Below are 12,424 nucleotides of genomic sequence, written 5' to 3' on the forward strand. Positions count from 1 at the left end.
AGGAGCTTGATGTGGGGCTCGATCCCAGGACCCTGGAATCATGACCTGAGCCGAAGGCAGACGCTTAACCATCTGAGCCACCCAGGTGCCCCGGCTTGCTGTTTTTTTATCTCAGGTTACTGTCTAGAGTATAATGATAGTCACTGAAATGGGAAATGCAGGAGAAAGTCAAGAATGTTTAGAGGTGGTTGAAAGGGTCCAGAATCAAGGAAGTCATCAAGATGTAAACAAATTAAACAAGAGATTTTATTAGTCCTACAACTTCCTGTGCGAGAACCTATTCCCAGGCATTTTGACCTGAGGCTTCAGGCAGATATTTGAAAATATTTCTAGGAAAAAGAAAAGGGAGAAGAAGAATTAGTCTGAAGAAGAGTGCCATGTTCCATCTGATAGATTTTTAGAGAGAAAGCTGTTTTTCAGTCAGCCATGGTGATGTTTATATGTCAAAGAAGTGTACCTTTTTAATGCCAGAACAAATGGTATCTTACTCTAGGATATGAAGAATGAAACAAATTACCCAAATATTTTCTCTTTCTTTCTGGGCCCCCCCCTCCTCCGTTACTCCCTCTCTTTCCTTTTTTCTCCACTGAGGTGTAATGGTTTGATGAGTTTGGTGAGGAAAAGGTCAGAACTTGCTGCTATATGTTGGGTGAAGCACCTGAACCTTGCAGAGGATATTTTGAATTCACGTATTCTCCAGTATATCAAGAAATCTCTTATTTAGCATGGCCAGTAAATAGTATTTTCCAGAAGTGAGTAAAATGAAAAAGTAGCCGAATTCATGTGATTTTTGATTCTCTGTTGAACATGTTAGCCCTCTACTAAGTGATGTGCAGTCTCTAAATTTTTGAAGCACTTAGGTAATTAGCAATCAGCTAACTGTAAAATGATTTAACTCTCAAGGATGGAGATGGAAGCAAATAGAAATATAGACGTGGCCTTTTCATTGTATACCTTTTAACCTAGAAGATTTCTTCTGGCTTTATCTCCAACTCCTAAGGTTGAAAATAGAACTTCTTTTCTGCTTCCTGTTGCTTTGTGGTTTCTCTGGATTCCTTATTTGTAACTTGGTAGCTTTTAGATGTAATTTACCTATCTCTTGCAACAGTTGAATCAAGTATGTTTTTTTAGAATGAAAACTGAAAGCCTAATATTTGATAAAGTATTTGCTGGTACTATACAACAACATAATGATTATTTGATATTTCTTTCCTATTTGAGTATAGGAACCATTTTCTGGTTTAGCATTATTTTTACAGATACTATTATTTGTAAATTATTAAAACTATTTCAGCTGAAATGTTTGTGTGCTTCTAGCTTTGTGTACTGAACAACATTTCACAAGGCAGATTTGGTAAAGCTGTTTGGTTGAAACACATTGTTGTTACTTTAGGTGCCGACTATTCTGATGCCGAGTTTCCAATTGCCTTGATTAAATTAGAAACATTCTATGGCTTGGATGACTTACATTTCAAATTGGTTTGAGCAAGATGATTGGTATGAAGGACTACAAAGAGTAAGATATATTTATGTTGTGATTATGATGTTCTGTGGATTTCTTTTTTCTGCTTTACTACTCATGCAGCTGTATTTCTTTGTCATTTATGTTGCAGACATTTTTGCATTGCAGTATTTTGAGGGTAAATAAGATACTTGATAGATTCCAAAGCAGAGGTATAAGAAGATAATATATAAATATAGTCATAATAATACATTGAAGAAAAGGTATTTTTTTTTCTGTCTTTGTTTCATGAATTCTTAATGTTTTCAGATTGTCTTCAGGCTTTAAATATAAAATAGAATTCTTGTTAATGAGATTAATGTATAAAAACAACAATATTTTAATAGTCATTTTACATAAAGAAAAACATTTAATGAAGTAGAAGATGTGCATGATACTATGTATTATATTAATATTGTAAAAGAAAATGCAAAAATTTTCTGAAGAAGAGTGCCATGTTCTATCTGATGAATTTTTAAGCAATTAATTATGTTTCAAAAGATTTGCATTGTTACCATGGCAACTTTTGTATAGTATTTTGAAAATAGCTATTCTGATCTATTATTGCAATAGTAGAAAACTGCTATTTAAAAATGCATCTAATCAAAATGGATTTAGTGTAAAATAATACGATGTCTTTTTTATTATTTTCACGTTTTTAATGGAAGATTTCTCAATCATTTAAATGAAGGCACTTTGTGGATTTTTCTTTTCTTACACGGCCTGGATTTTTCTTTTTATTAATGAGTGGAACAAAAGAGCCAGAGTATCTTCCTGCAGTTTCACCAGCTTTCTTCCCTGTCATTGTTGGAAGGCAAAGGATACCAAAGATAGGAAGCATTGCATTTCTCTCCCGCCTTACTTCCTCAGGGTCCCTCCTCCACCCGTCCATGAAAGACATTTTCTCAGTATTTTACTTCCTTTTAGTTATCTTTTGAATTGTAATTCCTCAGCAGTTTAAAGCCTCCTGCCTTTTGGGCTTTTCCTAAGATTTTTTTTTCAGCTCTAAAACAAGCTGGTAAACATCTCTGCAGCCAGTTAATAGCAAACTCTGGAGAGTAATCCTCCTGTTGTGGATCCTAAAGCGTTCTTCAGAAAACAGGTTGAGAATCAGTGGGTAGCCTGTCATTCTGAATTTCAGTCTTATCCCTAAATGATGGAAATATTTCAGCTTATGAGTTTAATAAGTCCCACTGGACACACGCACGCTACGTTGACAGCACGCTTTGTTTGTATTGTGTGCATGCATTTTCAGTGTAATAATTAGTGCTTTTTTGATGTTGGAACCAAAGGGTGTTTTTTTCCAAGTGTAGTCTATATGTTTCTCAATGGGAGAGCATAGGGATGGTAGTCTAACTTGTTAAAATGCTTTTTACTAAAATTGGGTGTTCCTTTAGTGACTTCAGCGTAGTTCATAGAGATGATGAGGATTCCAAATCTTCTTCTCCATTGTAACCCCAGCCTGCCCTTTAATACTACCATTGGCCTTTATAAATGAATTCCTGGCTCTGAGACCTATTACAAAAGTAGCTGCTATTATATGTAGATACCGTTTAACCCTGAAATTACCATATTGTCCTCTTCCTGAGTTTGAGCTTCTTCTGGCTCAAGTTTTGGTCAGTTCTTATGTAGATTTAGATGAGAATGAAAGATACTATTCTAAGTAATGAAAATTGGCACATGAATATGGACTTTAATTTCTTCTAAAAGTCCAGCTTATTATTTTTCAGATGATGTGTATGGGCATATATATCCTATATAATCAGCATCCAGCATAACAAATTTTTCAATAGAATTTTTTTCTCCTAATTTTTATTTAAAAGCAAAATTATAACATTGAAGTGTGGGGTTTAGAATGTACATAGATACAGCATATTTGATAATAGTACAAAGGACTGTATGGGGTGAATGAAAGTATGGTTGTGGGGTTATTACATTTTATGTGAAGTAGAACAGTAACATGGAGTAGCACAGATGTTGGCAAGGATGCGGAAGAAAGGGGAACCCTCTTACACTGCTGGTGGGAATAGAGCATTTTTTTAAAATGTTCACAGGAAAAGATAAGTTGGATTTTTTTTTTTTAAAGATTTTATTTATTTATTTGACAGAGAGAAACACAGCAAGAGATGGAACACAAGCAGGGGGAGTGGGAGAGGGAGAAGCAGGCTTCCCGCTGAGCAGGGAGCCCAATGCGGGACTCGATCCCAGGACCCTGGGATCATGACCTGAGCCGAAGGCAGACGCTTAACGACTGAGCCACCCAGGCGCCCCATAAGTTGGATTTTTTAAGTTCAAATTATAATTTAGAAATGTACTGTTTGAAAAATTACGTACAAGTGTGAGTTTGATCTTTAGTACAAAATTTTGATAGAATTAATTTTGATATAATTAATATTTATGGCATATGTATATATTTCTGCAGATACACAGACACATATATATGAACTTAGCTTAGTTTTACAATTTTATTTTTGGCAGTGTTGTAACTCTAGCTATATTTTAAAGTTCATTGTGATTATTTCATATCAACATACTCTTGCATATTCAAAAGTGAACTTTAATATTATAAAAGTCTAATGTAAATATACTCATCACTTTTTTTTATTTCATATACTTAATGTGTAGAGCATCTTTACTGTAATTGTACTGTAGGTGTTGTATTTCATATGAGATTGAAACAAAAAATTGAATTTAGGTTAAGAAAACACTACCTTTGCACGTAGGCTGTTGGCAGCCTACTGACATTGTCACTTACATGTGGGGTGACACCGTGCTCAGACTTTCTTCCCAAAGCCTTTATAACTCTCCATTATTCAGTGTACCACAGGGGTTAGTACTTCATCTTTAAAGTGTGCATATTGTTTCTGGGCCAGAAAGATTATATTTTCCGAAGCAACAAGTCTTTAGAATGGACACGGAAATTCTTAAGTCATTCACCTAAAAATGAAATCTATTCTAGAGTAAGGATACAAAAAAGTACATAATATTTATCTGAAACCAATAATTAACTGTAACATTCAGTTGGCATATATTTATTTACCTAAATATGTGACATATCTTTTTAGGATTTATGTTGGAAAAAAAGGCATATATTTGGGAATGGACCTGCAGTGGAACATTTTCCATGTTCAGTAATGCAGAATCATTAGTGTGTAACCATTCATGCTGAGTACAAAGATAACAAAAGCTTCTGGATGTTTCTTTTTATCTCCTTAATAAAAGCTACATCATATTACATATATTTTTAATAATACTTTTGAAAAATAATGTGGAAGTTTCAAATGCTGCCCTTTTATTTTTTATTTATTTTTATTTTTTTTAAGATTTATTTTTGCGAGAGAGAGAGAGCATGAGCAGGGGGCAGGGGCAGAGGGAGAAGTAGACCTCCCTGCTGAGCAGGGAGCCCGATTCGGGACTCGATCCCAGGACTCTGGGATCATGACCTGAGCCAAAGGCAGACGCTTAACTGACTGAGCCCAGGCTCCCTAATACTGCCTGCTTAAATGCATAAATAAGATTTATAAATGAAATAGTATTCATGTATTTAATGATGTATAATTTTTTCAAATTTCATTTAAAATCATGGATTTTTACAATAAGTTGCCATTTTGTTTTATCCTGCTTATTATTTTAATGGCTGGTTTGGACAAGTTATTCAACTCTGAATTTAAAAAGGAATTAAGTTGTTAGATTTTAAGACTTGTGAAAGCTGCTTAGAAACAAGCTCATACCAAATTGTATGACAATATGGAAATTTTTGTATTCTCTAAATTTGGAAATTAAAAAGTAAATTAATAAAAGTAGTAAATCAAAATAAACTGATAATTAAAGTAAAAATACATTGACAAAATGAATTTTGAAGTAACTTATTTATTTTCAATAAATAGCCAACGGACTTTGAGTTTCTAGTCTGGCAGGTAAGGAGCTTAGAAGTCTTCACTTGGGGGGGCGCCTGGGTGGCTGTCTTAAGCATCTGCCCTCAGCTCAGGTCATGATCCCAGGGTCCTGGATTGAGCCCCACGATGGTCTCCCTGCTCAATGGGGAGCCTGCTTCTCCCTTTCCTTCTCCCCTTGCTTGTGTTCCCTCTCTCACTGTCTCTCTCTGTCAGATAAAGAAATAAAATCTTAAAAAAAAAAGAAGTCTTCACTTCGGCCTAAAATGATAAAAAGCTGAACAAACTGAAAAATCAACCACTCTTCTTAGATCTCTAAGAGAAGTGAGGTCACGAGGCAAATTGCTCCTTCCACAGTTGGAGACACAGACAGGCAGTTATAGAAATTCACAGCCTCCTGGAGCAGAGACCTACCAGCTAAAACCTCTGTGGGAACCAGAGCCAGAATAGGAAAACCTGAACTGTAATTGGTGAATTGCTGGAGGCTCATGTCCCAGGTCTGAGAGTTAAAAACTCCAGGAAGACCCCCAGGCTTGTGTGCTTAACCTCCAGGATCTCTACCAGATCTTCCCAGGGATCTTCCCTGAAGATCAGGGAAGATCCCTTCATGCTTCTGGCAGGGGGAGAAGAAAAGGAACCATTTTGAAATATGACATTTTTTTCTTAGCAAGGTTGTTCTTGGGAGAAATTTTTTTTTTTTAAAGATTTTATTTATTTATTTGAGAGACAGAGAATGAGAGACAGAGAGCAGGAGAGGGAGGAGGGTCAGAGGGAGAAGCAGACTCCCCGCTGAGCAGGGAGCCCAATGTGGGACTCGATCCCGGGACTCCAGGATCATGACCTGAGCCGAAGGCAGTCGCTTAACCAACCGAGCCACCCAGGCGCCCTTGGGAGAAATTTTTTTACCAGAGCCTAACGTGCTGGTTATTTCAGAGCCTAACCTATGTGGGGAAGGAAAATAACCAACTCCAGCTCACTGTACCCATCATGTGCCACCTAAGGGATAAACCCCCACCCTCCCCAAGAATCACTGGTGAAATTCACATTCCACAGGCGTAGTAGGCTCACCAAAAGACAGAGACCTAATCAGTGGACTTACAGAACACTTCCTCTCTTCCCACAACTTACCATTATATTGCTGAAGGTCAGTTTACCACAGTTCCTTTTACCCAGTACATCACGTTTTCCTCTAAAGGAAAGATTTCAGGGCATACTAAAAGGCAAAAAACCCCTCAGTTTAAAGAGAATAAAAAACCATCAGAACAAGAGTCAGATATAGCAGGAATGTTAGAATTATCAAACCACAAATTTAAAGATTTTATTTATTTATTTGAGAGAGAGAATGAGAGACAGCACAAGAGGGAAGAGGGTCAGAGGGAGAAGCAGACCCCCTGCTGAGCAGGGAGCCCAATGCGGGACTCGATCCAGAGACTCCAGGATCATGACCTGAGCTGAAGGCAGTCGCTTAACCAACTGAGCCACCCAGGCGCCCATAAACCACGAATTTAAAGAAACTATGATTAATATGCTAAGGACTTTAATAAAAAATAGACAACAATTGGACAGATGGATAATTTAACAGAGAGATGGAAATTCTAAGAAGAATCAAAAAGAAATGCTAGAGACCAGAAACACTAGCAAATGAAGAATGTCTATAGTGAGCTCATTAGTAGACTCGATATGGCTGAGGAAAGAACTTCTTAGCTTGAGGATATGACAGTAGGGACTTCCAAATCTGAAAAGAAAAGAGAAAAAATAATGGGGAAATAAAAAAACAGAACAGAATATCCAAGAGCTGTGGGACAACTAAAAAGGTATGCCATACACATACTGTAAGTACCAGATCAAGTAGAAAGAGAAAGGAACAGAAGCAATAGTTGAAGCAATAATGACTTAAAATTTCCCTAAATTAATGTCAGACAGCAAACCATAGATCCAGGAAGCCCAGGAAATATGAAACATGATAAATGGAAAACAACAACAATGAAAACAAAAACAAAACTATACCTAGGCAAATCATATTCAAACTAAAAAACAAAAAAATCAAAGAGAAAATCTTGAAAAAAACCAGAGGAGCAAGGACAAGAATTACATTCAACTTCTCAGAAACCATGAAAGCAAGAAGAGAATGAATGAAATATTTAGAGTGTTCAGAGAAATAAAATACCAGCCAAGAAATCCATACTCTGTGAAATTATCTTTCATGAGTGAAGGAGAAATAAAGACTTTCTCAGACAAACAAAAATTGGGGAATTTGTTGCCATAGACCTGCGTTGCAACAAATGTTGAAAGAAGTTCTTCAGAGGAGGTAAGTGATATAGGTCAGAAGCTCAGATCTTCATAAACAAAAGAAGAGTATTGGAGAATGTATAAGTAAAGGTAAAAGAAAACTTTTCATTTTTCTTATTCTTAATTGATCTTGTTAACAAATAATAGTTCAAAATAAAAATGCAACAATGTATTTGATTATGCTTTTATACACATACATACACACATGTATACATATATATGTGTGTATATATATGCTGTGTTGCTTATGTATAAATGAAATGAATAACAGCAATGATAAAGGGATAGGAAGAGGAATTAGGGATATTTTGTTACTATAAGATGCCCACACTACCTGAGAATGGTGTTATATGAAAGTAGACTTGAATTAGTTGTAAATGTATATTACAATGTCTAGGGTAATCATACACACAAAAATTTTAAATGAGACATAATTGATATGCTAAGAAAGAAGAAAAAAAATTGAATCATAAAAAGTGCTCAATTGAAACCACAAAAGAAAGAAAAAGTGTGGAAGACAAAAACAGGAACAAATTGAAACAGTAAAAATAGGGTAGATACTAATCCAAGCGTATCAATAATTACCTTGAACATCAGTGATCTAATGCACTAATAAAAAGACAGAGACCCAACTACATGTTGTCTACAAATAACTCAAATTAAATGTAAAGACATATATAGGTTAAGAGTAAAGTGATGAAGAAAGATATACCATGCTAACACTAATTAAAAGAAGTGGGTATAGCTATGTTAATTTCAGACAGAACAGAATTCAGAGCAAGGGTAAAAAGGGACATTGCATAGTGATGAAAGGGTCAATACTCCAAAAAGACATAATAGTCCTTAATGTGTATGTGCCTAATAGCAGAGTATTGTAATACATGAGGCAAAAATTGATAAAAGGGCAAGGAGAAATAGATGAGCACACTATTATAGTTGGAAACTTTACTACTCTGTCAGATCGGACAGATCTACCACACAGAATCAGTAAGAATGAAGTTGAACTGCATAGCATCTTCAATCAACTGTATCTAATTTACATCTATAGAATACTTCCTCCAGCAACAGCAGATTGCACATTCTTCTCAAGCTCACATGGAACATTCACCTAGATAGACTATATTTTGGGCTGTAAAACACATCTCAACGACTTAAAAGTATAGAAATCATACAAGCTCTGCTCTCAGACATCAGCAGAATTAAACTACAAATCAGTAACAGAAATATAACTTGAAAATCCCCAAATACTTAGAGGCTAAACAGCAGTCTTCTAAATAAAACATGGATCAAAGTAAAGAGAAATTGAAAAGCATTTTGAACTAAATGAAATTGAAAATACAACCACATAATTTAAGGGGTGCAGCAAAAGCAGTGTTTAGAGGAAATTTATATTAGAAAAGAAGAAAGATCTAAAATTAATCATCTAATCTTCTACCTTGGAAAACTAGAAAAAGAAGAGCAAATTAAATCCAAAGTTAAGGAGAAGAGAAGAAAAATAAAAATTTAGATCAGAAATCAATGAAATCAAAAATAGAAAATCGCAGAGAAAATCAACAACAAAAAGCTGCTTCTGTGAAAAGATCAGTAAAATCTGTAAGCCTTTAGCTAGACTAATTAAGAAGAAAAGAGAGAAGGAACATATTACCAATACCAATAATGCAAGAGGGGATATCGCTATATATGGACATTAAAAGGATGATATAGGAATGCTACATACAATTCCATACCCCAAAATTTGGTAACCTAGATGAAATGGACCAATTCTTTAGACACAATTTGCCAAAATTCACAGAAGAAATATACAATCTGAATAGGCCTACATTTTAAAGAAATTGAATCAATGATAACATTTTATAATATTGTGATTTGTAAGAAATATATATTTGGTCATTCAGATGACCCAATTTCCCAAGTGTTGAGAGCCATAAATGTGTCTTTTGTTGTGCTAATAAGGTGACTTTTAGAAATCACCTAAGATGGGGGCTGATTGCTGGCTGGAGCCAACCTGTGTTTGGAGGGTTGGAACTTTTAGTCCTACCCCTTGACCTTCAGGAGGGGAGAGGGGCTGGAGGTTGAAAGATTTTGTCAATGGCCAGTGATTTAATCAACCATGCCTGTATAATGAAGCCTCCAGGAAAACACGAAAGGGTTCAGAGGGCTCCCCAGTTGATGAACATGTGGCCCCCTCTGAGAGGACAGAATCTCCTTGCCCCTTCCCACATCCCTTGCCTTATGCATCTCTTCTATCTGGCTGTTCCTGAGTTAATATCCTCTTTTAATAAACCAGGAATCCAGTAAAATATTTCTCTGAGTTCTTGAGCCTTTCTAGCATATTAAAAGACTTGAACAGACCCTTCACTGAAGAAGGTAGATGGCCTGTAAGTATATGGAAAGATGTCCGACATAGGGAATTGCAAATTAAAACAACAGTGAGTTACCCTTGTACCCCTATTAGAATGGCCTATCCAGAACACTGACAACACCAAAGGCTGGTGAGGATGGGAAACAGCAGGAACTCTCATTTATTTCTGGTGGGAATGCAGATGGTACGGCCACTTTGGAAGACAGTTTGATCATTTCTTATAAAACAAACATACTCCTACTAGGATCCGGCAATCACCTCCTTTTGCACTCCTTGTTATTTACCTAAATGAACTGAAAACTTACGTTTACACAGAGACCTGTGCATGGATGTTTATAGCAGCTTTTTCATAACTGTTAAAACTTGAAAACAACCAAGGTGTCCTTCAGTAGGTGAATGGATACATGAACAGGGTACATCCAGCAAAGGGGATATTTTTCACTGCTAAAAAGAGATGAGCTATCAGGCCATGAAAATACATAGAGGAAACTTAAATGTGTATTACTGACTTAAAGAAGCCAATTTGAAAAGGTTACATACTGTATAATTATAATGATATGACATTCTGGAAAAGGCAAAACTATGGAGAGTGTAACAATATCAGTGGTTGCCAGGGGTTTTTGAGAGAGGGAGAGATCAATAGGCAGAACATAGAGGATTTTTAGAGCATTGTGCCTATTCTATACAATCCAAAATGGTGGATACATGTCCTACATTTGTCAAAGCCCATGGAATGAATAACACTAAGAGTGAACCCTAATGCAAACTATGGACTCTGGGTGATGATGATGGGTCAGTGTAGGCCCATCATTGTAACAAATGTACTAGTCTGATGGGAGGTTTCGACAGAGAGGGAGGTCGTGTGTAACTGGGGAATAGGGAGTGAATGGGAACTCTCTGTAATTTCCACTCAGTTTTGCTGTGGAACTAACACGCTCTGAAAACAGTTTATTAAGTTTAAAAAAGATAAAAAAGCAGGAAGTGAAAATTTTAAAAATGACTCCATTTTACCTGTTTGTTTAAATCTTTCATGTTTCTTTTCCAGATATAAACTCAAAATTTGCTTAAACATAAATCAGAAACCATTTTTACTTACACACAAACATTAATAGTAATCATAGACCCCAAAGATAAACTACAAAAGCCTGTTCGACTCATCCTATAGTTGAAATAATATATATTTTCAGTGAAAAGTAATGTTGTAACATTACTAGTTTAAAAAAAATATGTATTTTTTTTTTAAATTTGTCAGGAATGCTAGTGCTTGAGGAAATACAGGTGCCAGGGGAGGAGGAAAGAAAATTTTTATTTATAAGCACTCAAAGACTGAAGCACGGTTTGGTTATCATGGAATTTTTCACTTCAGATAACTTTTTACTTAAAAAAAAAAAACCAAAAACCCACTAGTTCCAGTCAGATAAGGGGATTTAATGGGATGAAGATAGATTTGGGGAAGAAAGGAAAGAAAAGATCTTTTCTAGAAGGTGGAAAAATGAAATATAAAAGATATAAAGAAGAAAGTAACTTTATAAATAAATTGGAGATAATGAAACTGACTAGGATTTACTAATTGCTGAGCATTAAAATAAAGGATAAATGTAGTGTTATGGTCAATACATGATTCCACTGATCCTGAGAAGGAAGCAGATGATACAGAGACACTGCTTTATTTTTGAATGACAGTACCAAGTATCCTTGGTTCAGAGTAGCTTGTTTTACACCACTAGGTGGCAGGGTAGAGAGAGAAGAGGCAGGTTGAGGTGGACGGTTCCTGGGGATACATTGAACAGTTACCTATTAGACTTGTGTCATGGGTCAGATGTATATATATATTTATGTGTTAATGTTTCATTTGTGTGATATTTCACATGTGTTAAAGCAATAACATTTTGCTACTAAAATAATATAAAACTTTTGAACAGCGTAAACAAAATGTTGATTAAAAATTGACTTGGTATGTTAGCGTGACCCAAATTTATTATATCTGCTAGGTATTTACTTAATTTTTCAAAAATAGTTTAAGGTTATAATTGCTCTATATACCTTTTCCTTATTTGAATCAGATATGAAATTGGCAGTGAAAAATTGATATTTGCAGGGTGTAACATTGTGGTATAAGTGAAAATTGTCTCATGTTAAGAGTCCTCATTTTTAGACCAATTTTTTTGACCATATTAGAAAAGATAGCAAATAATGGTCTAGATTCTGCCTTGAAAAAGTTTTTTTTGGTCAATCTATTCTTGAATGCCATTGAAGAGGTAACTATGTAGGGTAATACTCAGAATAGATTTTTTGTTTTTGTTTTTGCCTTAGTGTTTTCCCTGTATCTGGGTTTTCAATATGATCGTAGATTTATAAACAGCCTCACTCTTGGCTTCC

At 35.5% G+C, this 12,424-nt stretch overlaps 1 protein-coding gene across 1 annotated transcript in view; it reads left to right on the forward strand.

Moving 5' to 3' along the window:
• WDR17 (WD repeat domain 17) overlaps positions 1 to 12,424 on the forward strand; it is an 89,109-nt gene that overhangs the window by 10,790 nt on the left and 65,895 nt on the right. The window contains exon 2 of the mRNA XM_081812883.1: positions 1,394 to 1,516. Within this exon, the coding sequence (XP_081669009.1) occupies positions 1,451 to 1,516 (66 nt within the window). The 5' untranslated portion in view covers positions 1,394 to 1,450. The remainder of the gene's footprint in view (positions 1 to 1,393; positions 1,517 to 12,424) is intronic.

This window comes from Leptonychotes weddellii, chromosome 2 (assembly GCF_054177405.1).
Source record: "Leptonychotes weddellii isolate Sample4059 chromosome 2, ASM5417740v2, whole genome shotgun sequence".
NCBI classification, from domain to species: domain Eukaryota; kingdom Metazoa; phylum Chordata; class Mammalia; order Carnivora; family Phocidae; genus Leptonychotes; species Leptonychotes weddellii.